The sequence below is a fragment of the Dasypus novemcinctus genome, chromosome 8 (genome assembly GCF_030445035.2).
Source record: "Dasypus novemcinctus isolate mDasNov1 chromosome 8, mDasNov1.1.hap2, whole genome shotgun sequence".
In the NCBI taxonomy this organism is placed as follows: Eukaryota; Metazoa; Chordata; class Mammalia; order Cingulata; family Dasypodidae; genus Dasypus; species Dasypus novemcinctus.
In genome coordinates, this window is record NC_080680.1 from 60,142,459 (window position 1) to 60,169,584 (window position 27,126).

Sequence of the window (27,126 nt, forward strand, 5' to 3'; positions counted from 1 at the left end):
TATTAGTATTTGTTGGAGAATATTGCTCATACATATCCAGGAAATGGTTCCTTTTATGAAAAAGATGTAACTTCAGGTTAATGGTATGAGTGAACTCTTCATTAGTTTATACATAGAGTAGTCGTTCAAATTATTAAAGTATCATGGAATTTGAAGGGGATCTGCCTACGCCTGGAGATCATCAGTAAATTTTAATTTAGCAGGTCTTCAGGAGTTGCATACTATAATATCCCTCTTTGGATAAGGCAATTTAAAAATCATAGATGCTTATTTTAATTGCAAAAATATATTTTTAACTTTATAAGTATTTATTTCTATCTTAATTTAAATGTTAGTCTGTTTTGATGAATGAATGGTTCTAGAGAGGCATAGAGTGTGAAGAAACTTAGAATCTAAGTGGGAAGGCCTTCCAATTGGAGAACAATCATAAATAAAGATAAAAAATATAATGTTGTAATATAAGCCAGGGAGACTCTGTTTCAATTTATGTCATTTTAGAAATGTATTCTATAAACAGAGGTGAAAATGCCAGTCACTTCCAGCAACCGTTTAGTAATAATGGTTAGTATTTATTGAGCTTATTGTATAACCGACACTGGGAAAAGGGCTTTTGCCTGCCTTATTTTATTTAAGTATCATGGCAACTCTCTGTGGTATTATTATTGTTCCAGCTGTCATGTAGTAGACTTCAAATCTAGGTATTCTGAGTCTGGAACCCACATTCTTAAACTCTTATAAAATCCACATTATAGCTTAGTTATGCATAGGATAATGTGGTCTTTTCCTTAAAAGACTCTAACAGGTGCTAAAAACTTGTAATATCCATTCCCTTATCAAAGTTCTTTTAATGCTCAATAATTTTTAACATTGGGAAATTTATCCTGATATCTAAGTTAAATGTTATTCACAAGATTGCATTGCATTCTTTTTGGTGTAAGGGAAGTACAGTGTGCTACCATCCTCTGTGAAAAGGGCCTCCATCATTATTTTTAGCCACTGCTTTCTAGATTGTAAAAATTTTGTTTCTTTTATTTTGCTATAACATTTGCTGTAAGATTTTAATATTTGACCTCTGCAAATATTTTACCTAACCTGTTTGTGTCCCCCCTCCTAAAACAATGACAACATTAGTTGTAGAATTCAGAATTTTTAAGTTTGGAAATGATCGCAGTGCTTTATTGATAGTATGTGCTGTCTTTCAGACTACCAGTGTTCATTTATTTCAAATTATTCATTCTAATAATAGAACATTAATATTTGTCTTTATTCCTCTTCCACCTGTATTTTTCTAAGAAATATTAATAATCTAATAATCCCTGCAATAATGAAATTTATTTTTTTCTTAAAATTTTTGATTTTCCAATGTATTTTCACCTAATATTTCCAAATAATTATTGGGGCTTTGCTGTAAGACTCAGGTGATTTAATTAAAAATAGTTAATATGAACAGCTTATCTCCAGTTCTTACAAGCTTTCTTTAGGAGGTAGACCTTCTTAATTTACTGTTTCTAATGGAATTTCTGTGTTTTCCCTGATCTCTTTTCTCAGTTCCCCTCCCTTTTCATTTCTTTCCAAGCTCTCCCATTTCCCTTCCTTTCTCCCATTTATTAGATAGACTTTATATTATAGTATCATTTCATTGTCTGAAAATCTGAAAACAGTTGCCCAGAGTGGTAGGATGAGGAAAATGAGGAAGAGAGACAGTAGTGAAAAGATACAACTGAAAATTTTGAGCACAGGAAATAGGAAGTCATATTTTCCCAGAGGTCTCCATAATGAATCATTAGTCTCATACATTTATCTATCTATCATATAATGGAGATGGCTAGTCCAGAATAGGAACAACCATAATTAAGAGAAATAAAAAGAAAGTTAGTATGCTCTCCATCTCTGAGTATGTATCCATCCATTTATATAATATTTAATAGTTTTTCTACTTCACATTTATATATGTGTTTGTGATTTAAATACAGTAGGAATTATATCAGCATTTATGATTTCTGGAACATCTAAGATGTTTGGGGTATTTTATCATGTTTTGATCTACTTAATGGTAATGACATGCCTCAAGCTAATTTTAATCTGGTAAAATAAGGTTGTACATATTTTTCAGTCTAAACTGAATGTTATAGCAAGTTTTTCCTCATCAGTTTTTTTCTTGCTATAAACAGATGTAGTTTTTGCTTGTAGAATTTATTCCTTCAATGGGAGTAGCAAATATTGTACTTCTTAAATGTGGAAAATCAATTATTTAAACAACTTAGTGTCATTGGGTCATAGGACATATACATTTCCAAAATTGTTAAGGTAAGTAAAACATCTTGTTCTTGTATGTTATTAAAAATATGGGAAGAAAGTGCTTCAGTCTAAGCCCTTAAAAATTAAAGAACTTGGAGTTTTGGGGCCCATTTCTGGAGATAACTTGCTTTTCATTTAACCTTTCTTTACTTTAATTTCATCAACAGAAATTAGCCTGAAGACTAGCAAGCATAATGCATCACTTGTGAGTTATAATGATTGTAGCTTTTAAAGTAAAAAGGGAGTATATGGTTGCGTGTTTTTATGGGCCAGAATCTTGATGAGAATAACATGGTATCTAGTCAAGGCACTCAAACATTCTAAACTTTTGCTTCCTGAAAGATCTTCTAGAGAAATAAATATTTTTATTACCCTGAGGCTTTGTTCCAAAAAATACCTGAGAAATAAAGATAAGCCTAACTTTCTTGGGGATTCTTTTAACTCTATTGGTGGACTGGGCCCTAGAATTAAAAATGGCTGGAGGGCTGTCTTTGTATCTTTCCTTCTAATCTTACAACTGCCTGGTGTTATTGCTATTAAATAAATGAAATCCAATCAGCCATTAAAGAAAACAGGCAGGGAAGCAGATTTGGTTCAAGTGATAGATTGTCCATCTACCGTATGGGAGGTCCAGGGTTCAAACCCAGGGCCTCCTAACCTGTGTGGTGAGCTGGCCCACGTGCAGTGCTGATGCACACAAGGAGTGCCATGCCACGCAGGGGTGTCCCCCGCATAGGGGAACCTCTAGTGCAAAGAGTGTGCCCTGCAAGGAGAGCCGCCCCTTGTGAAAAATGTGCAGCCTGCCCAGGAGTGGTGCTGCACACACAGAGAGCTGATGCAGCAAGCTGATGCAACAAAAAGAGACACAGATTCCCAGTGCCGCTGACAGTGACACAGATTCCTGGTGTTGCTGACAAGAATGCAAGCAGACACAGAAGAACACAAAGGGAATGGACACAGAGAGCAGACAACAGGGGTGGTGGGGGGGCTGGGAGAGAAGGGGAGAGAAATAAATAGAAAATAAATCTTTCAAAAAAAAAGAAAGAAAATAGGCAAAAAGGAGTAACTGAGAGTTTGTTCCAAATCTTAGAACAGGACTGGTCTGGATTTATCTCCTTGCAACTTTCTCAGTTCCTTCTCTCATGATGCTTGGAAGGATGGCTATTCAGAAAAAGATAGAGTTTGTCTCAGTGTCTAGAGTTCACTACCCAATTGTATCTAATCAGGCCATGACAATTCCTAAATAGGAGTGCAGCTACATAAATTGCATGGCAGAGAGAGAAAAGAGAACACAGGAAAACAAGACCCATTATTCTTCTATTTTATGGAAGCAAGAGAGGTGGGGGAGAAGAGAGGAAGAAAAGAGGCATTAAGAGAGAGAGCATTTTTCCATGAATGAGTAGACCCAGAGGTTTCTATCTGTGAAGGAAGATCCCAAAACAAGACACCCAAAAGAAATGTCTATCACACCTTTAGCACTAAGGCCCAAGAAGTTGGTCCTTAATCCTGAACACACGCTAACATTATGCCTGCATCCTGGGAGATGGGAGGGAAACAGTATTTCTTTATCAACACTTATCAGTGTCCATGAGATTCACAACTATTTGAAATCTGTGAATTATTCTTTAAAAGCATTATTTCTTTATTTTTCACAAAAGACTAATTTGTACTGTTTTGGTATAAATTGTTTAGTATTAGCATAAAAATTACAGAGTGGCTAATTTATTGACTGAATAACTGACTTGGTGTGGTATTAGGCAGACCTTTACTCAGCCTAGCTTCAACTTCCTCTAGCCAGCTTAGACTTTGCTTTCATGTTTTCTGCCTTAAACCCAATCATGAAAGCAGTAACAAAGTACAGGTCACTCTAGGACCAGTCTGGCCCCTCTATTGTCCCTCACAGCTATCAGTTTCCTACACACCAATCTTCCCTCCTAGCACTTCTGATGCCAACAGCTGTGAAAAGGACATTGGACACACTCTCTAATATAAAGGTAATAGGAGGGGCAAGTACAAATTTATGTCCTGAAATTGTTTATAATTTATATAGGCAATCCTTCCCTTATAAAATTTCTTAGCTTTTGCCTGTTAAATTAAATGGCTTATCGAAAGTATTTCAACAATAATACAGAGATATAACTTATGTCTCTGAGGAAAATGGTTAAATACAGAGATTTCACAAGCCTTTTCTTCATTTTAAGCTTTTCATATAAAATATAAGATATTAAGAATGTGGTGATACATGAGAAAAATATAACTAATGTAATTTATAGACTGTAGTTAAAAACGTAACATTTTTGTAGCAAAAGCAAAGTAGGTAACTATTAGTGTTAAAGATAAAAAAAGAATATGGGGTTTTATTTTGTTAGATATGAATATGATTTAGCATTTTTTTCTCTTCATCTTTTTTGTCATTAATAAGGAGACCTTGACTATGCCATTTAATTGATCTGTGTTCATTTGTGTATTTCTCTGAATTCTAGAGAAACAATGAAGTTGGTAGTTGGAATTAGATGAGATAAAATTGCTTGGGCAGGACTTTTTAGGAATAATGCTTCCACAACTTGTTGAGGTGCCTTTTTCTGTACTTTTATTATTGAGAATTTGAAATAAAGTTTTAAGTAAAAAAAGATACATACAAAAATGTGCACAGACACTAAGTGTATAGATGAACTATTGTTTTATAATCTTTTGTGTGGTTAAGTTTCTTCCCATGTGGCAAGATTCTCCTCTTTTCCACCACAGGGAAACTGGACTGGATTAGCCAACCTAAAAGCCTATCCTATCAGCTACATAACTTTGAAATTCTTTACCTGGGAGTTTTGCTTTTGTTAAAAGATCTCACCATCAGACTTAAAAAAAAAACACAAGTCTTGGCTTTTGGGTCATAGTTCCTAGTGTTAGCAGCACTATCACAGTTTGAATTATGCCTCTTTTAATCACAATCATAAATTAGGATTTTTGCAATGAATAAAGTTCATGAATATTGGAGGAATACTGTTGTTAAACATATATTTATTCTCTGTATGACCCCACTTGTATACCACATGCTGTCTCACAAATTGAATAAACTCTAATTTCAAATTTACTTAATGCATATTGCCTTGACTCAAAAATTTTTTAAAAAGCTTAAAAATGATGAAGTAATCTATTATTCCTTAGGCCATTACTTTACTTTATCATACTTTGTACAAGGGTCTTCAATAACTCCCTGTTACCCACAGGAACAAGTACATCCTCCTGAAGCTGGTATTCAAGAGTCTGCATGCTATCTATAATCTCATTGCACAACTTTGTCTCCTACTCTTGCCTCTATTCCTCCTTCTCTACTTCAGCAGTAGAAACTGATTTATACTAAATGGCGATATACTGTTCAACCTCGATGAACTCTTGGTGAAAGATTCCTTGTTTTTCTTATCTTCTTTCAAGTGTATATATTAAGTCCTACAGGAATGGCCTACCTTAAGCTCCCCTTCTGCTCTTTCCTATCACTGCATGATGTTTCTTTACATTTCTGCCCCCCTTATAATGACTTTTTGTTTCTGGTTAATACCCATACTATGGCCATGGCTCAGTTCAGGTCCTTCCTTCTTCATGAAGTGCCTCAAGATTAATTTAGCTAGCTCAAAGTGTTTTCATCCTTTTCAGAAATTCAGCATACTTTTCCTTTTCTTCTTTGGACAATAATACATAATAACTTTTTGCCATCAATTGTCATTTTATATTGATATTTAATTATATAATTTAGTTTTCCATGTGTTTATAAATTGTTTCCCTTCTTAGGCTATTCATAACTTGAGGGCAAGGACTATGCTGTATACATCCTTATATAAACCTATATATACCGACACATAACTATTTTATTGATTATTAATATAATTTGGATATATTTTTTTGAAACAGCTTTACAATGAGTTACATATTTGTTTTGAAACCACAAAATCAAGTGAAGCTATGCTCCGGCAAAGTGTTGTTAGTCTTCAGGATCAGCTATTTCGAAAGGAACAAGAGAATGCCAAGTTAAAAGAAACACTTCAGGAATCCCAAAGAACACCCAGTCCTTTACCTCAAGTATGTGATTCAGACCATTCAGAACAGGTGAGATGGATTTTCTAAAAATGTTGCTTAGTTTAATAGCAAATTAAATCATCTCCCATAATTAACTAAAACATAAAAAAATAATTTGGAATACAAATTGTGACAGGTAGTTTTTTGTCATGGTATTTTTTTATACTTTGTACAAGAGAATATTATATACAAAAAATTTCATAAAAATGCATGTAGAAATAGAGCAAAGATTACTAGATTGTGCCTCTTTTGAGACTTCCTAGTGCAGGATTTCTTAACAAGTGGTCTGTGAACTTGAATTAAAATGAAAAAATACATTTTTGTGGGGATGTGACATATTTATTAAATAATACACAGTATAATGTGGACTTAGTAAGGGATCCATGGTTTTCACCTTACTGGCAAAGGGGTCCATGGAACTAAAAAGGTTAAGAACCCCTGTCCTAGTGGAATTAGGTAATGGAATGGGAAGAGTAGTGAATAAGGAGTCTTGTCACAGTGTCTGGTATATATGGTACTTAACCATGAGTCTAGATTCTGCCACTACCTGGATGCATGATTTTTTTAGTAGTCATTTGACCTTTCTACCTATTTCTGGCTCTATTAAATGACTTATTATAAATGTATAGATAAAGGCTTAAGTTCTGGATTAAAATAATTCTGAGATCAAATTACAGCTGTGCCTGTGAGCTATGTGAATTGAACATATTCCTTAACCCTCTGCCAAAATTCCCTCAGCTGTAAAAATAACGACATTAATGGTATCTCCAAAGAGTTTTGTGAGATTAACAAGATAATGCCTGACCATAGCTTGGCATATAGAAAACGTTCAAAGGTACCTCTTAGATAAACTCCAAAGTAATTTTCAGCTTTAAATTTCTTCTTTATTTAATATCATATTTCTATAAATTTGTTTTTTAAGTGTTTTTAGGGTGCTCTTAGCATTTCTTTCAATTTTAGAATGTAATAATTTAGGTTTGAAATGCTATTAACACAAGCAATTACTTGGTGCTCAAGTGTTTATTTAATGATTCTTCAGCAGCAATTTCTGAACCCAGCGCATTATCTTGTTAACAACTCCACTTGAAGACAACAGTTTAAAAATATGTGTTTTACTTTATTGTTTTGTAATACATTTTTGTGTCAGGTACACAGAATGAGATTATTCATAAAATTTGGGTTACAACAGTTGGGTTATGTTGCATGCCTAGTCCTATTTTTATTCTTATTTATTTGTTATAACAAACACCCTTGGTCTAATTTAACCCAAGAACTAGAACATGATTTACATCTACTTGTATGCACCTCTCCTATCCAATACCCTGATTCTCTAACCAGAGGTAACTACAAAAATGTTTTATCATTTTTATTAAATTTTTAAGTTTTATTACTTATAAAATTGTGAGAAAGTATCGTACTGTTGAATTTTTGTTATTTAAAACAGGTAAAATAAAATGTGTTGTCACCTGTGTTTTGGTATTTTTATTTCTTATTGTTCCACAAGATTCATTTATGTTGGTTTGTATAGCTGTTCTTCCTTTCCTGTCAACATATTCTATTATACATGAAGATACTATAACTACTTGTCCATTCTTCTGTGGATGAATATTTGGGTTATTTTCAGTTCTTAGTTATTATTATGAAGAATCCTGCAAATGGCTTTTTTGTATAAGTCCTTGTACATATGTGCTTGCATATTTTGTGCAGTATATATCTAGGAATAAAAATCCTAGGTTGTAGGATATGAACATATTCCTTTTATAATATATTGGTAAATTGCTTTTCAAAGTAATTTTACCAGTTATACTCCAAACAACACTGTTTAAGAGATCTGATTGATTCCTGTCTTCCCTAATGCTTGATATTGTCAAACTTCTTAATTTCTTGCCAAATGAATGAGTATAAAGTAGTATCTTATTTTGGTCTTAATACGCACATCACTGATAAGGTGTCTCTTCAAATGATTACTCCTCAAACATGCATTCTCTTCAAAACATCTATTCATGTCTTTAATCCATTCTTCTTAGGGATTGTTTTTTCCTTAGTGATTTGTAAAAGTTCTTTATAGTTTCTCAGTACTAATCATTACTAGGTTAAGTGTATGGCAAATATATATTCTCAATGTGTATCTTGTATTTTCATTTTCTTTAAGGTGTTGTTTGATGAATGAAATTCTTAATTTTATTTTTGACAAATTAATCTTTTATGGTTAGTTCCTTCACTTCTCATTTAAGAAATTCTTCCCTACTTCAGAAATAGAATGATTTAAAGTTTTGTTTTGTCTTTTATATTCATAATTCATTTGGAATAATTTTTTATGTATAGTATGCTACTATATGTTAAGGATCTTTTTTTTCTCTTTTTTTCAAATAACCAGTTTTTGTAGCTCACCCTGTTGAACAATCCCCCGTTCTGCAGTTTAATGCTGTTATATATCCTAGTTCAGTTTATGTGTGGATTTCTTTCTTGCCTCTGTATTCTCTATATTCCTGTACAGTACACAACGTTTAGGATAATTTATCAAGTATCATGAAAAACACTTGACATTTTTTGTAAATAGTTTTATTGAAGTGTTTTTATATGTTTCTACTTTATCTGCATTATCGGATTATTAGTTTACTCTTTTTTTTTCCTAAGTGGTTGGTTCTCAGATTTATAATGAGCATGCTAAATGCATCTGAAGTTAACTCTAAGTAATAATATACTTCTCGTATAGTGAAATAAATTTAAAACAGTATAATTTAAATTCTTTTCTTCCATCCTTTTTTGTATTGTTATATGTTTCACTTTTATGTTATAAGCTCCATAATACTTTTGTATTTTACTATTTTTTCTTTAGAGAGCCCATTATCTTTAAAAATGTATTTATTTATTTTATTTTATTAATTTAATTTATTTTATTTTTACTTTATTTTCCATCCCCCCACCCCCACCCCAGATGGTTCTTTTGTTTGTCTGTTGTTTGCTGGCCTTCTCCAGGAGGCCCGGGGATCAAACCTGGGACCTCCTATATGGGAGGTGAGTGCCCAATGACTCTCCCACAGGCTGCAGCATCTGCTGGCTTGTGGTATCTGCTCATTTAGGTGTCTGCTCATTGCAGCAGGTGCATCATGTACAGCATCTAGCTCATGGAAGTGGGGGCAATGTCTTAGCTCATTGCAGCAGGTGCAATGCTTAGCTTGTTGTGGCATCTAGCTCATTGCTGCAGGTGCAGCATTTAGTTAGTTGTGGCAGATGCATCTAGCTTGTTGTGGTGTCTAGCTTGTAGTGGTGAGTGTGGCATCTGCTCATCTCCTTTAGGAGACTAGAGGACCCAAACTCAGGACCTCCCATGTGATAGGTGTGTGCCCAACTTGTTGAGCCACATCTGCTTCCCTTTTCTTGAGTAATTGGAAATAAGAATATGCCTTTTATATTTTCCTTCATTTTTACCAGGTCTGGAACTCTTCATTCTTTGTACAACTCCAAGTTTCTGTCTGGTATCATGGCCTTTTTGCCTAAAGAACTTTAACCATTCTTTTATTATAGATTTGCTGACTAAGAATTCTCTTGGTTTTATTGTTTGAAAAAGTCTTATCTTTTGTTTTCATTTTGGAACAGTATTTTCACTGGTTATAGAATTCAGGATGGATAAATTTTCTTCATTGATGAAGAATGTCATGTCATTGACTTCTGGTTTGCATAATCTTTGATGAGCACTTTGCTGTAATTGTTATTCTTGTTCCTTTGTTTGTGTTTTTTCCCCTCTCTGATTATGTTATATTCAAGTTATTCTCTTTATATTTGGTTTTCAGAAGATTAAGCATGGTTTACCTTGATGATTTTATCTATTTCTCCCCCACCGCCCCACCATATGAGGTTCTCCAAGACTTTCGGATCTGTGATTCTAGAATCCATTATTTCTGAATAGTCTTAGGCATTAGCTCCTCACGTATTTTTTCTGCCCCCTTCTTTCCTTTCTGTGTTTCAAACTACACCTATGTTAGACTATTCTTTATTGTATAATAACTCTTGAATATTCTGATTTATGTTCTTCTTTTGTTCTTTTGTCTCTTTGCATTTCAGTTTGTGGATATTTTCTTAAACTGTCTTCAAATTCATAGACTTTTTTTCTACCTAACCATCTGGTCTGGGCTTTTCTTTCTTGGGAGCTTTTTGATTACCAATTCAGTATCTTTACTATTTATTAGTTTGTTATTATTATTATTTTTTAAAGATTTATTTTTTTATTTATTGCCACCTCCCAGCCCTCCCAGTTGTCTGCTCTCTGTGTCCATTCGCTGTGTGTTCTTCTGTGACCGCTTCTATCCTTATCAGCAGCACTGGGAATCTGTGTTTCTTTTTGTTGCGTTGTCTTGTTGTGTCAGCTCTGCATGTGTGTGGCGCCATTCTTGGGCAGGCTGCACTTTCTTTCGCACTGGGCGGCTCACCATACAGGGTGCACTCCTTGCGTGTGGGCCTCCCCTACATGGGGGACAGCCCTGTGTGGCAGGGCACTCCTTGTGCACATCAGCACTGTGCATGGGCCAGCTCCACACGGGTCCAGGAGGCCCGGGTTTTGAACCGCAGACCTCCCATGTGGTAGGCGGACGCCCTATCCATTGGGCCAAGTCCACTTCCCAGTTATTAGTTTATTGAGATCATCTTTTTCTTCTTGAGTCAGTGCAGGCAGTTTGTGTGTTTCTGGGTTTCATCTAGGTTATCTAATTTGTTGGTGTACAGTTTTTCATAATGTCATCTTATGGTTCTTTTTATTTCAGTGGGGTCAGTAATAATGTCCCCCTCTTCATTTTTCATGTTAGTTATTCCTGTCCTCTCCCTTTTTTCCTTTGTCAGTCTAGCTATGGATTTGTCAATTTTATTGATCTTTTCAAAGAGCCAATTTTTGGTTTAGTTGACTATTGTTTTTAAACTTTATTTCATTTATCTCTGCTCTAATCTTTGTTATTTCTTTCTAACTGCTTACATTGGGTTTAGTTGGCTCTTTTTCTAATTCTTTCAGTTTTGAAGTGAGATCTCTAATTTGTAGTCATTCGTCTTTTTAATGCCTTTATAGTTGTTAATTTCCCTTTCATCACTGCCTTTAGTTTATCACAAAAGATTTAGTATGCTGTATTTTCATTTTCATTCACCTCAAAACATTTTCTAATTTCTATTGTGGTTTCTTCTTTAACCTATTGGCTATTTAAGAGTACATTATTTAATTTCCAAAAATTTTTGATTTTTCCAGTTTACCCTATATTATTTGATTTTTAGCTTTATTCCCTTGTGGTTAGAGAGAACACTGTAGGCTTTCAATGTTTTTTCATTTATTGAGTCTTGTTTTGTGACCTAAGATATGGTCTCACCTGGAGAATGATCCATGTACACTTGAGAGCTATGTGTATTCTGTCATTGTTGTGTGTAGTGTTCTACATTTATGTCTGATAGATCTGGTTGGCCTAGATTATCATTCAAGTTTTGTATTTCCTTTCAGATATACTTTTTTTTTTAAAGATTTATTTTTTTAATTTATCTCTCTCCCCTCCTCACCCCCAGTTGTCTGCTCTCTGTGCCCATTTGCTGTGTGTTCTGTGTCCGCTTGTATTCTTGTCAGCAGCACCCAGAATCTGTCTCTTTTGTTGCGTCACCTTGCTGTGTCAGCTCTCTGTGTGTGCGGTGCCATTCTTGGGCAGGCTGCACTTTTTTTGCGCTGGGTGGCTTTCCTTACAGGGCACACTCCTTGCACGTGGGGCTCCCCTACGCAGGGGACACCTCTGCGAGGTATGGCACTCGTGTGCATCAGCACTGCGCGTGGGGCAGCTCATCACATGGCTCAGGAGGCCCTGGGTTTGAACCTTGGACCTCCTGTGTGGTAGGCGGACACCCTATCTGTTGGGCCAAATCTGCTTCCCCAGATATACTTTCTAGATATTTGTTTTAGTTTGCAAAAGGGCCACTGATATAAAGTACCAGACATATGTTAGCTTTTATAAAGGGCATTGATTTAGGGTAAAAGCTTACAGTTCCAAGGCTGTGAGAAGTCCAACTCAAGGTACCATAAGAGGTACTTTTTCACCCAAGTCAGCAGCCACTTGTCAAAGCAAAATGGTGGGTGATCTCTGCCTGTTCTCTGTCTTCCCACCTGGGCTATACCATCTTCCAGAGCTCAGCTGAAGGTACCAGGCATAGGACTTGTCTCTTACTGGACCTCTTCTCTGAGGCTCAGCTGCTCTACTTTCTTCCCAATTTCCAGCTGCAAGCTGTCAGACAAATGCTTCATCTCTCCCCAGGGTCTCTACTGCTTAATAAACCTTTCCTTTCTGTCAGGATCAAAAATGATACAGCTGTCTTCTGTTGTGTGTTTCCTTTTTTTTTTATCAGACCCAGCAAGAAGGCAGAGACTCATTGATGTAGTCCAATTGCAAAAAGTTTTCACATCCACAGAAGTGCACTAGCCCAGAAATATAATTATCATTTTGTGATTCACAAAATAATTTCAAACCGACACAATGTTTTATCCATTATTGAAAATAGTATATTAAAGTCTTCTACCATTAATGTGGAACTGTCAGTTTCTTCTTTCAGATCTGTCAGGATTTGCTTCATGTATTTTTAGGATCTTCTGTTAGTTGCCCATGTATTTATAATTGTTACATCTTCTTGTTGAATTGACCCTTTATTGGTATGTAAATACCATCTTTTCCCCTCATAACTGTTTTTTGCTTAGTATATTCTCTGATATTAGTATAGCTACCCAGCTTCTTTTGGTCACTTATTACTGATATATTTTTTCCATCCTTTCATGTTCAACTTCCTTATATCTTTTAATTTAAGATGAGTCACTTGTAGAAAGTATATTTGGGTAATGCTTTTTCATCCATTTTGACAGTCTCTGCATTTTGACTGGAGAGTTTAATCCATTTACATTTAATGTAACCAGTGATAATTAAGGACTTTTTTCTTCCATTTTGCTGTTTAGATTTTGTAGGTCTCAGCTTTTCTTGTCCCTCAATTCTTAGGTTAATGCAATTTTGTCTGAATTTTTAAATTTTCTTATTGCAACATAATGATTCCCTTTTTATTTCTATCAAGATATATTTTTCATATATTTCTTTGTGGTTACTTGTGGTTCAAATTTAACATCCTAAATCTGTAACAGTTATATTTGGTATGATACCACCTTGGCTTTGATAGTATACATCCCCTGTATTTTCCATGTAACTTCTGTAATCTAAAACTTCTCTAAAAATAAAATTAAAACCAAAAAAAAAGCAAAAGAACCACATGATATATCATCTCACACCTCATAGAATGGCTATCATTCCCATAGAATGGCTATCATTTTAAAAAAATAGTGTACACATATAAACTTTTCCTGTATCCCTCTGACTCCCCACCTTTTTTTGTACTTGTTACAAATTATATCTTCATACATTGTATATCCAAATGTTCTTCTGTGACAACTTCTTATCAGTAGCACTGGGAATCTGTGTTTCTTTTTGTTGCATCATCTTGCTGTGTCAGCTCTCCATGTGTGTGGCACCATTCCTGGGCAGGCTGCACTTTCTTTCATTCTGGGCTGCTCTCCTTACATGGCGCACTCCTTGCACGTGGGGCTCCCCTACGCAGGGGACACCCCTGTGTGGCAGGGCACTCCTTGCGTGCATCAGCACTGCGCATGGGCCAGCTCCACATGGGTCAAGGAGGCCCAGGGTTTGAACCGTGGACCTCCCATGTGGTAGGCGGACACCCTGTCCATTGGGCCAAGTCTGCTTCCCTGTTAGTGCTATTAATTACAAACCCTATGGTGTACTTTCACCACTTATGTTCATTTCCATTATTTAAAAAAAGTTTTTACCAATTCTGCACAGATTGAACCTCAGCTCATAAATATCTAACCACATTATATTCTCTGGTGACTTCTATTATTCTAGCTATTAACTCCATGAATGTGCTCATTATATTTAGTTCATAATAGCAAATTTATACAATATTTGTTCTTTTTTGATTTGTTTGCTTCACTCGACATAATATCCTATAGGTTCATTCATGTCATATGCTTACTATTTCATTTCTTCTGACCGCTGAATAGTATGCCACCATACATACATACCACAGTTTGTTTATCCATCAGTTGAAGGACACCCAGGATATGAATAATGTTGCTATGAATATTGGTGTGCAGAAGTCTATTTGTGTCAGTCTTTCAGTTCTGCTTATCTACTTAATAGGGTTATTTCAGGGTCATATGGTAGATCTAGATTTGACTTCCTTGGGAACTGCCAAACAGAATTCCACAGTGACTGTACCATTCTACATCCCACCAACAGTGAATGAGTGGAAGCGGATGTGGCTCAAGTGATGGGGCCTCCGCCTACCATATAGGAGGACCCAGGTTTTATTCCTGGGGCCTCCTGGTGAAAAAGAAGAAGAGAAAACATGCCTGCACAGTGAGCCAGTGCCCTCATGGCAAGCCAGTGCCTGTGTGGTGAGCCGAGTGCCCACGGGCGACAGTGCCTGTGCGGTGAGCCAGTGCCCGTGCAAGTCAGTCATGCAGCATGAAGATGACTCAACAAAAGAGAGACGAAAGGGAGAGTCAAGGTGAAGCACAGCAGAAACCTGGAACCAAGGTGGTGCCGCTAACAGGGATCCTTTCTCTACATCAGAGGTCCCGAGAATCAAATCCCGGTTAATCCTAGAGGAGAAAAAATGAGAAGAGAAGACCAAAAAGAAAAAGATAAATAGATACAGAAGATCACACAGCGAATGGATACAGACAGCAAAAACAGCAGAGTGGGGGGGAGGGGGAGGGGAAGAAGAAGGGGAAAGGGGAAATAAAATAAATAAATAAATCTTTTAAAAAAAACAGTGAATAAGCACTCTTGTCTCTCCACATCCTCTCCAACACTTGTAGTTTTTTGTTTTTTTCAATAATGGACATTCTAGTAGATGTGAAATGATATTTCATTGTAGCTTAGATTTGCATTTCCCTATTAGCCAGTGATGTTGAACTATTTCTTCTTTAGAAAAACATCTATTCAGGTGTTTTGTCCATTTTTAAATTGGATTGTTTGTCTTTTTGTTGTTGAGTTGTAGGATCTCTTTATATATAATGACTATTATACCCTTGTTCGATGTGTGATTTCCAAATATTTTCTCCCATTGACTGCAGTTTTACTCTCTTCGCAAAGTTCTTTGAGGTGCAGAAGTGTTTCATTTTGAGGAGGTCCCATTTATACTTTCTCTTGTTGCTTATGCTTTTGGTATAAGATTTAAGAGACCCTTGCCCACTACAAGGTCTTCTGTGTTTTCCTACATTTTATTCCAAGAGTTTTATGGTCCTGGCTTTTATGTTTAGGTCTTTGGTCCATTTTGAATTGGTTCTTGTGTATGGAGTGAAATAGGATTCCTCTTTCATTCTTTTGGTTATGGATATCCAGTTCCCTCAGCATCGTTTGTTTAAGAGACTGTTCTGTCCCAGAAAAGTGGACTTGGTAGCTTATCAAAATTCAGTTCGTAATAGAAGTGGATGTCTATTTCTGAACTCTCAATTTGATTCCATTGATCAAAGTATCTATCTTTATGCCAGTACCACACTGTTTTGACCATCATAGCTTTATAATATACTTCAAGGTCAAGAAGCAAGAGTCCTCCAACTTCACTTTTGTTTTTTGAGGATGTTTTTGGCTATTCAGGACCCCTTTCCTTTTAAAATAAATTTGGTAATGGACTTTTCTATTTCTGAAAATTAGGCTTTTGTAATTTTGATTGGAATTACATTAAATCTATAAATCAGTTTGTGTAGAATTGACATCTTCACAATGTTTAGTCTTTAATCCATGGAGATGGGATATCATTCCATTTGTCTTTGATAGCTTTGAGCAGTCTTTGGAAGCAGTCTTTTGAAGTTTTCTGAATACAGATCCTTTACATTCCTGGTTAAATTAATTCCTAGATATTTGAGGTTTTTCATGCAATTGTAAGTGGAATTTTTTCTTGATTTCTTTCTCAGCTTGCTCATTACTATTATAGTAATCAGAAAGACTACTGATTTTTTCGTGTTGATCTTGAATCCTTCCACTTGGCTGAATTCATTTATTCCTCTAATAGCTTTGGTGTTAGATACATCAGGGTTTTTAAAATTTAAGATCATGTCATCTGCAAAAATGTGAGAGAGTTTTAGTTCCTCTTTTCCAATTAGGATGCCTTTTGTTTCTTTTCCTAGCCTAATTGCTCTAGCTAGAACTTCTAATACAATGTTGAATAACAGTGGTGACAGTGGACATCCTTGTTCCTGATCTTAGAGAGAAAGCTTTCAAACTCTCCCCACTGAGTATGATATTGACTCAGATTTTCATATATCCCCTTTGTATGTTGAGGAACTTTTCTTCTGTACCTCTCTTTTGAAATGTTTTTTATGAAGAAAGGATGCTGAATTTTTTCAAATGCCTTTTCTGTATCAGTGGAGATGATTTTGTGTCTTTTCTCTTTGAATTGCTAATGTGCTGTATTACTTTAATTGATTTTCTTATTTTGAATCAACCCTGCATACCAGGAATAAAACCTACTTGATCATGGTGTATAATTATTTTTATATGCTGTTGGATTCAACTTTCAAGTGTTTCTCTTCTATTATAGATTTCTAGTTTCATTACATTATGATCAGAGATGGTGCTTTGTATAATTTCCATCTTCTTTAATTTATTGAGGAGTTCCAACATGGTGAGATAGGAAATGGCAGGCTCCACTTTTCCTCTAGAATTTGTGGGAAGGTAGGCAGGCTTGCCTAGCATAAGGGAAACCTAGGTGTCAAAGGAGCAATAGGAGAGGGTGGCTGGTGAGAGAGGGCTTCCAGCTGGGCACTGGGATAATGGGTACCTGTCTAGCCGGCCCAAGAGAAAAAGGAGCATACCAGCGGCCGAAGTGGGAGAGGAAAACGTTCTAGCCTGTCCTGGGGAAGAGGACCCACATATCTGGCCCTGGGATAAGGGAGCCATGCAGCCAGCCCTGGGGGTAAGGTTGTTGTTGAGGAGTGATCCCACAGGTGGTCCTGTGCCCAGCCTGCTTAGCATAGGAGAGAGTTGGGTGAGCTGTGGGGAGAGGTGAGAGAATTTAGCCGGAAGCTTTTCTCTTTTTTCCCTATCTTTTCTTTCCCTATTTACATTTTTAAATTTATTTTATTTTTCTTTAACCGGGTACTGGCAGAGAGGAAGACTGTGGTGATCGATTGGCAAGTACAAGCAGCTGGAGATGAATAGACTAGTGAGAAAAATCGCTGGTGGCCTGAGAGGGAGTCCTATTTTTTAAAAAAAATGGTTTGAGAGTGATTGATTGACCAGAACAAGCAGTCTGGCATTCTGAGACGAGTAGCCTAGCTAGTCCTGGTTGTCTGAGAGGAAGACCCAGATTTTGTTTTCCTTTTGTTTTGCTTCTTTGTTTCTTCTCTCCTTCCTTAATTCCTTCTTCTCCTGTTTTTCTTCTTTTCTTTCTTTTCTTCCATTTCTCTTGTCTTTTTTTCCCTTTTTTTCTTTTTCTTTTTTGTTTATTATGAATATTTTACCCTTTTTCCTTTTTTTCTCTTTCCTTTTTATTTTTTCTTTCTTCTTTGTCTTTCATTTTTTCCTCTTCTTTACTTCCTTCCTGCCATTTCCTGTTTTGTCTTTTATCTCTTCTCACTTACCTGGCATTTTAGTTAATTTTTATTTTATTTTTTCTTCTTTCACTTTTTCACCTTTTAAAATTTTTATTCAAGGGAAGCAGATTTGGCTAAATGGATAGAGCATCCGCCTACTACCTGGGAAGTCCAGGGTTCAAACCCAGGGCTTCCTGACCTGTGTGATGAGCTGGCCCATGTGCAGTGCTGATGTGTGCAAGGAGTGTCATGCCATGCAGGGGTGCCCCTGTGTAGTGGAGCCCCATACGCAAGGAGTGCACCCTGTAAGGAGAGCTGCCCAGCGTGAAAAAAGTGCGTCTTGCTCAGGAATGGTGCCACACACACGGAGAGCTGGCACAGCAAGATGATGCAACAGAGAGACAAAGATTCCTGGTGCCACTGACAAGAATACAGATGGGCACAGAAGAACACCCAGCAAATGGATACAGAGAGCAGACAACTAGGGGTGGGTGGGGTGGGCAGGTAAGGAGAGAGAAATAAAAAAAAAAAAAATTTTTATTCATGTTTGCTATTTTTCCTTCTTATTTATATTTTTTGGGCTTTTTTGTTCTTTTTCCTCCTTTTTTATTTTTCTTTTCTTTTTCTATTTTCTCTTCTTTCATTCCTTTTTGATAGATTGGTAGACCTAATTTTTTTTTTTTTCTGTTGAACATGGGCAACTCCAAGGATTTAGAATAAGTGGAACCAAATAATAAAGAGGACTCCTAACACAAAACCAAACAAAACTTAAACCCAAGAATAGAAATAGAAACTATAAACAAATGCCTAGATTCAGCAAAAAATTACAAGCCATACTAAAAAATAAGAAGTCATGGCCCAGTCTAAACTAAACAGGCTAACTAAAAATCAGGAGGAGATGCACAATGTGAAACAACTATTCAACGATGTCCTAACAAATATCCTTAATTAGCTCAATGAAAGAGATAAAGGATATCAAGAAGACACTGGGGGGGGGGGGTTGGAAATGGACTTGGACTAGTAGTTAGGGTGTCTGTATACCACATGGTAGGTCCGCGGTTCAAAACCCTGGGCCTCCTTGACCCATGTGGAGCTGGCCCACGCGGAGTGCTGATGTGCACAAGGAGTGCCCTGCCATGTAGTGGTGTCCCCCACGTAGGGGAGCCCCATGTGCAAGGAGTGTGCCCTGTAAGGAGAGTCGCCCAGCGCGAAAGAAAGTGCAGCCTGCCCAAGAATGGCACTGCACACATGGAGAGCTGACACACAAGGTGACACAACGAAAAGAAACACAGGTTCCCATGCTGCTGACAACAGAAGTGGACAAAGAAGAACACGCAGCAAATAGACACAGAAAACAGACAACTGTGGGGGCGTGCTGGTGGAAGGGGAAAGAAAGAAATAAAACAAAAAAAAAGAAGATACTGGGGGAATATTTAAGAGAAATCATAAATATACATAAAAAGATAACAGATTTTATGGTGATGAAAGACAATGTAAGAAATTGACAATAACTAGAAGCACATAGCAAATTTGAACTGGCAGAGGAAATAATTGTCGACATCTAAGGTAGGACATCTGAAATTGCACAGGTGGTAGAACAGATAGACCAAAAAAAAAAAAAAAAAAGGAAAAGGAAAAGGAAAATATTCAGCAGGGTCTCAAGGAATTGAATGATAACATGGGATGCATAAGCTTACACATTATTGGCGTCCCAGAGGGAGAAGAAAACAGAAAGGGGCAGAGGGAGTGTTTGAGGAAATAATGGCTGAAAATTTCTCAACTCATATGAGGGACATGGATATACATGTCCAGGAAGCACAGCATACTCCAAGTGCAAGAAATCTTGGAAGACCTACCCCAAGACACATGCTTATCATTGTCAAAAGCTCATGACAAAGACAGAATCCTAAAAGCTCCAAGAGGGTAGAGATCCATCACATGTAAGGGAAGCACAGTACATTAAGCACTGATTTCTCGTTTCAAACCATGGAGGCGAGAAGGTAGTGATATGACATAGTTAAGGTGCTGAAAAAGACTGCCAGCCAAGTATTATGTATCCAGCAAAATTGTCATTCAAAAATGAGTGAGATTTCAAAAATATTCACAGTAAACAGAGATTGAGAGAATTTGTTAACAACATTCCTGACCTTCAAGAAACATATTAAAGATAGTTCTGCAGGTTGAAATGAAAAAAAAAAAAAAAAAGGTGAAAGAGGGTTGGAGAAGAATGTAGACAGGAAGATTATTTCTAAGAGTAACGGTATAAAAAAGAAATAAAAATAGAATATGACATATAGAAGCCTAAAGAAAAAATGGTGAAATAAATAGTGCATTTACAGTAATAACATTGAATTTTAATGGATTAAACTCTCCAATAAAAAAATTTACTGAGAGCTCTTTTGTGGCCCAACATGTGGTCTCTCCTGGAGGAAGGTCCATGAGCACTTGAGAAGAATGTATAACCTGCTGATTTGTGGTACAGTGTTCTATATATGTCTGTCAGGTCCAACTCATTTACACTGTTGTTCAAATTCTCTGTTTCCTTGTTGATCTTCTGTCTAATTGTTCTATTGGTGTGAGTAGCATGTTGAAGTCTCCAACTATTATAAGATATGACATATGAAAACCAAAGGATAAAATGGTTGAAGTAAGTGGTATCTGTGCAGTAATAACCCTGAATGTTAATGAATTAAACTTCCCTATCACTGGTTTTTATGCATTTGCATTTTAGCACTTGTAGAAAATAAGAAGTAGAGTTCCATACCAAACAATATAATACAAAAATACTGGCATTTGTAATTACCCAAATGGTGACCTTTACTGGAGGTCTTTATTTCTTTATGCTGCCTTGAACCACTGCCTAGTGTTCTTTCCTTTCAGTCTGCTCAACTATCATTAAACATTCCTTGTAGGGTAAGTCTAGCGGTGATGAACTCTCTCAGCTTTTTTTAAAATCTGGAATTTCTTAACCTCTCCTTCATATTTGAAAGAAAATATTGCTAGAATAAGTTTGTTCATTGGAAATTTAGTTATTTCAGAACATTAAGAATTTCAACCTACTGCCTTCTTGCCTCCATGGTTCCTGATGAGAAATTAGCACTTATTCTAATTGGGACTCCCTCATATATAACCTGTTGCTTTTCTCTTTCAGCTTTCATAACTGTCTCCTTGTCCTTTGCATTTGACAGTTTGATAAATATGTGGCAGTTCCTATTTTTCTTCAGGTTTATTCTGCTTGGTGTTCTCTGGGTTTTCTTGGATGTGCATATTCATCTCTTTTGCTAAGTTTGGAAACTTTTCTGTCATTATTTCTTTGACTATTCTTTCCCTTTCTCTATTTCATCTCCTTCTGGGATTCCTATAATGCATAATTTGATATGCTTGATGGTATCTGTAGCAGATTGATATAGTTATGAATTCTAAAAGTATATATTGGATTATGTTTGTGAACTGGTCTGTTCCGGGCATTATTAAATTATGATTAGGGCTTTGATTGGACCATGTCAGTAGGGTGTTGAGTTCCTGCCCCTTGGTGGGTGGGGAATCAAAGATAAAAGGCATGGCAAAGGACAGAGTTGGAGCTTTTTGAATTTGGGGCTTTTATGCTGGAGCTTTGATGCTGGAGTTTTGATGTTGGAGTTTTGATTCTGAAGTTTTGAATGAAGCCCTGGGAAGTAAGCACACAGAGGAGCTTGGTTGTGAGGAAAAAGAAGCAAGCCCCAGAAAGAGAGAAACCTTGAGCCCAGAGAGAAGCAAGCCCTGAGAAGAGAGGAACCCTGAGTCTGAAAAGAAGCAAGCCTTAGGAAGAGAGGAACCCAGGAAACCTGAACCCTGGCAAATGTCGGCAGTCTTCTTGCTCCAACATGTGGCAAAAGACTTTGGTGAGGGAAGTAACTTATGCTTTATAGCCTGGTAACTGTAAGCTTCTACCCCAAATAAATACCCTTTATAAAAACCAACTGCTTTCTGATATTTTGCATCAGCACCCCTTTGACTGACTAGTACAGCATCCCAAATGTCTGTTAGTGTATTTTCACTTTTTCTTTTTTATTTCTGCTCCCCAGCATGACATTTCAATTGTCTTGTCTTCAAGTTCACTGATTCTTTTTTCTGCTAGCTCCAATCTGCTGTTGAAATTCTCCTGAGAATTCTTCATATTTCTTGTTTTGGTTTTCAATTCCAGTAGTTCTCTTTGGTTCCTTTGTAATATTTCTCTGTTTATTGAGATTCTCATATAGTTCCTTCATTATTTTCATGATCTACTTTAGTTCGTTCTATTTTCCTTCATCTCCTTGAGCATATTGAAGCTCTTTATCAAAAAGTCTTTGGTATCTCTACAGTCTGGTCTTCTCTATTGATGTTTTCTGGATTTTGATCCTCTTTGTTTAGATAGACCATCATTTTCCCTTTCTTGGGTCTTTTGTCTTTTGATCTTTTATTGCACACTTTATATTTTAATATTTTAAAATGTTAACTCTGGGATTTATTCTGAGGTATCTGTGTCTTGACCTTGTAACCAGGTGGTGATATGACAGAGCTTTTCTTGAATGTCAGCCCAACTATTAGGACTGTCCAAGATGAATTCAAAATGCTGGGTTCTTCCTGACTTTTTGAGCCTAAATTCTGTTCTGGACTTGTGCTTGCTAGTGGCTTAGGAGTCCCCTATTTATAGATGTTTTAATGCCTTCTCTGCTTCCCAGGAGACAGACCTTCTCCCTCTTCTAAGTATTCCACTGTAGGACTTGAAGAAGGTAAGATTTTGCCCCAGGGCATCTGTCTCAACTTGTTTCTTACATTCCTTTTGTTGTCCCAAGCTGCTTTTCTGTGGAAGGGAAATTCTGTGAGGGGCATACAGGAGAACAGTTTCCCAAGTAAATCTTCCCGAGACAGAGGAAGGCCATAGAGCATAAAGGAAATACCAGCAGCCTCCAAATCGTTTTTGAGAGGAGATGAGGGAGAAGCCAGGAAGGGCAACAGAAGCTTTTTCCAATGTTCTCCAAAGCTGCACTTTCCTTACCTGCCAACCTAATGCTGCCCTTCAACTGTCCTTCACAGTTCTGAGGAAGTATACTGTCATTAAGTCTCCTCTGCTGCCACTGTCCACCCTCTAAACTGGACCCCAGCAATCCAAAGTCACTCATCAAAAGCTGTAATCAGTGATCAGCCAGTGCCCACCCTGGATCTTGGGGAAGTGGATTTTTATGTCCCTTTCTTCATCAGCAAGCTATACCAGGGCCTGGACCTCACTGTGACCTTCTGTGAAATTGGAACCATCACAGGGAGAGATTGATTTACTTGTCTTTACTGTAATTTAGCAGTTTCTTCCTCCCACTCTTCCCTGAACATTGTACAGTGTTCCTCTTTAATCCATAGTTTCAAAATAGTTGATTCAGACAGTTACTGCCTGTTTAAGGGTTATTCTGGTGTAGGAACTGATTCTTAGTTCTTCTGACTCTACCATCTTCCCACAGCCCCAGTCCAAAGTGGTATTGTTTTTGTTTGTTTTGAAAGTATTCAATTCTGCAAATATTTACTGAGATCCTACTGTGTGTTAGGTATTGTTCTTGGTGATGAGGAAACATTAGGGAACAAAAGAAGGACTTTGTGCTCGTGGAGCATATATTGAGGTTACAGGGTCATAGTCAAACAAATATATGTGTCACATGATAAGTGTGGGAGAAAATAATGCTTCATTAAGTGAGACAGATCATGATGGAGAGCTTTGTTTCTATTTTATATATGGTGGTGAGAGGCACCAACTTAGTGTTTACGATGAGTAATATATATAGCTGTTTTAAATAGAATCATGTGAAACCTGTCAAAGTGTTTTAATAAAAAATGTGATAGGATCTAACAATATTTTAAAAGGATCACCCTGACTTCACTGTAGAAAAGAGATTATAAGAAGGAAAGAGTGGGAGCAGTGATACCAATTTAAGAGGCTACTGTAATAATTCAGGTGAAACTCATGAGTGGTTGGACTAAGTTGTGAGAAAGTGTTAGACTCTGAAAATAATTCAAATATAGAGCACACAAGACTTGATGAAGGCTTAGGTGTAAAGTATGAGAAGGGAAGAATTAAAAACGAATCCAAAATTTGTAGGCCTAAGCATCTAGATGAATGGAATTGCCATTTTCTGAGTCTAGAAAGATCACTTAAACAGCTCTCCTAGTAGCTAGGGGACACTGAGGTTAGGGGCAAAATAATGAAGCCCTGTTTTTGAGTCATAGTAGTTGGAATGCAGAGAAATGGATGACTTAGGATTTCTATCAATGAGTAATGTATCTATCATTTCAGTACTTTAAATCTTCAAGATTAATTCCAACTATACTCACCTCTTAAACCGTCCATCTGCACTCCACCCATCCATTCTTCTTTCATTCATTTATATAGCCAACATTTATTAAGCTCCTACTGTAGTATAGGTACTAGTTTTAGTAACAAGGGATACAAAGATGTATAAGATGAACTCAGCTCTCGTGAAGCTTGTAAATGGAGATTCATAAAGGGAAATAATCATGAAATGTGCTGTAATGGAAGTATGATCAAGGTAGAAGCTTTGTGTATGTATGGAGAAGACGAGGGTTGCTGAGACCTTCACAAATAAGTTTGAAAATTATTTAGGCGTTTCTTATTGAAAGTGCAATAGCATTGGCCCAGAAGTGATAAAGTGCATGATGTGCTCCACATATTGAGAATAGTCTAGGACAGTGCTTCACAAATTTTAATATACATGTGAATCACGTGGGGGGCTCTTGCTATAAGATAGGTTCTAATTCAGTTAATGGAGTGGGGCCTGAGATTCAGTATTTGTATCATGCACCCATTTGCATCTAGTCCAGGAATCACACTTTGATTAATAAGAGACTAAGCAGCAACTGGAATATACAGTTGAAGGGAAATGGTAGAGAGGTTGTATTCTTTTTTCCATTTTTCCTATCCCTAATATATTTTTTCAAATGCTTATAGTGAGACTGTTTTGTGCATCATTTAGTGTGTATTTAGAGAGTAATGTTTAAGTACATAAATTCTGGAATCTGGCTGAAAGGTTTTGGATCAGACTCTACCATTTACCATAAATGGTACAAGTTACTTAACTTCTTTAAATCTCAGTTTTCTCCTTTGTAAAATGAGTATTATAATAGTCCGTGCCTCGTTGGAATATTTTGAAGATTATACTAGGTAATGCATGGAAACATCTAGAATTAAGTGCTATCTTTTAATATTATATAGAAAAGCTTTATCTTCCCTCATATTGGTAAATAATAGGCAGTTTTCCTTTTATCCTATATTGGTGATCTATCTTCTCTTTTTCCTGATCCCACTTAAAATCAAAATTATTTGTGAGCCAGCTGACAGACTACGCCATAAGAAAGGGTAAAGTTAATTGGTTCATATGGGAATGAAACCTGTGACCTTTGATTTCTTAACACCCTGCTCTTAACTAGCTGAATTCTGAATGATTGCTTAGTCTTATCTTAGAGTGATTGCTTATCTTTTTTCATGCAGAAGTACCCTGTTTATTGCCTTGGAGGAATACTTTGCAGTAGAGGGCCAGAGACAAACCTAAACCTTAAGCTTACTCTTGATGCTACCTATGTGTGTCTTCCTGATTCCATCTTACTTTTCTCTTTAAAGATATCTAACCACTATTCTTGAGTTTGCGCTTATTAATTTCTGCCTATTAAAACTATGTTTTCTTAAATGATGTATTGATTAGTACTTCTTTTATTTAAACTTGAAAAATATCATCCTGTATGTATAGTATACTCTGCAAGTAGGTTATTTTTCTGTTAATTTTATGTTTGTAAGATAATTCATTGTTGTTGGGTGTATGTATAATTTATTTTCCCTCCTGTGCAACAGTCTATTATATTTGTAAACTACAGTTTATTTATTCATTCTTTTGTGAGTGAACAATTAGAGTTTTTTAGGTTTAGGATTTTACGCAGTTATGAAATTTCTTATACATTTCTCCTGACACATGTGCAAGACTTGCTCTAAGGATTAATTGCTAAGAGTGAAATTGGTCATAGATAGAAATGTTCAGGCTTACAGGAAATGCCAAATTGTTTTTCAAAGAGGCTGTATCAAATCATAGACTTCTTAGCTGTATTCTTAGAAAAGATAAAATTATATCTTTTGCTGAAATTTTGTATTTCTTTGATTTCTTATGAACTTGAGCATCTTATGTTTGTGTTTGTGTTAGCCTGTGCCCAATTTTCTATTAAGATGTTTGCCTTTTATTGAAGTTCTTTATTCTGGATACTAATCTTTTGTTGGTTATTATATTATTTAACATAATGCCATCTCCTATAATATATAAACCCTTAATCTCAGTGGTTTAAAATAGTTTATTTCTTATTTACATAACAGTCAAATTGGAATATTACTTGGGCTGCAAGTTTCTAAGCAGTAATTTAGAGACCTTGACTTCTTTCATCTTCTGGAACCGCTATCTTTAAATGTGGCTCCCACAGTTGTCTTCGGGGTTATCTCTACTCCAGTCAGCCAGAAAGAGGAAAAGAGCCTAGAGAACCACATTTGGGAGGTTTTTATGAATCAGGCCTGAAAGTGAGACACATCACTTTTGCCTGTTTTCCATTGGCCAGAACTCTGTTATTTGGCTACATTTACGTGATTGCAAAGAAAAGGAAATTTGTGCCCAAGAAGAAGAAATTAATTTACAGATCAGCCAGCAGTCTCAGATATCAGCTATAAGTATTATAAATTTATTCTTGTCTGTGACTTTTCACTTAATATATGGTGTCTTTTGGGGAAAAAAAGTTATTAATTTCAATATAGTGGAATCACTCCGTATTTTCTGATGAAATTGATGTTTATTATATCTTGTTTTAGAAATCTTACTTTACCCTGAAATCATAAAGATATTTTTTGTATTTTCATCTAAAATATAATAGTTTTGATTTCCACATATAAGTAAGTCATTAAACTATGTAGAATTGATTTTTGTGTTTTGTGAAAAGAAGGAAATAAAATTTAATTTTTCTCATCTGGATATCTATTTGTTTCAGCACTATTTATTGTTCTAATAACCACTCCTTTCCTCAGTGATCTGCAGTGCCACCTCTGACATTTATTGCTGCATGTCATATATGGGTCCATATTTATATGAGTTCATTTT

The 27,126-nt window shown here is 36.2% G+C and overlaps 1 protein-coding gene across 4 annotated transcripts in view; it reads left to right on the plus strand.

Annotated features, from left to right (window-relative positions):
• CNTLN (centlein) overlaps window positions 1-27,126 on the plus strand; it is a 425,457-nt gene that overhangs the window by 183,010 nt on the left and 215,321 nt on the right. For 3 of the 4 annotated variants that reach the window (XM_058301902.2, XM_058301903.2, XM_058301901.2), the window contains exon 8: window positions 6,202-6,396. The exons of the other annotated variant lie outside the window; for it this stretch is intronic. In XM_058301902.2, the coding sequence (XP_058157885.1) occupies window positions 6,202-6,396 (195 nt within the window). The remainder of the gene's footprint in view (window positions 1-6,201; window positions 6,397-27,126) is intronic. 4 annotated transcript variants of the gene reach the window in all.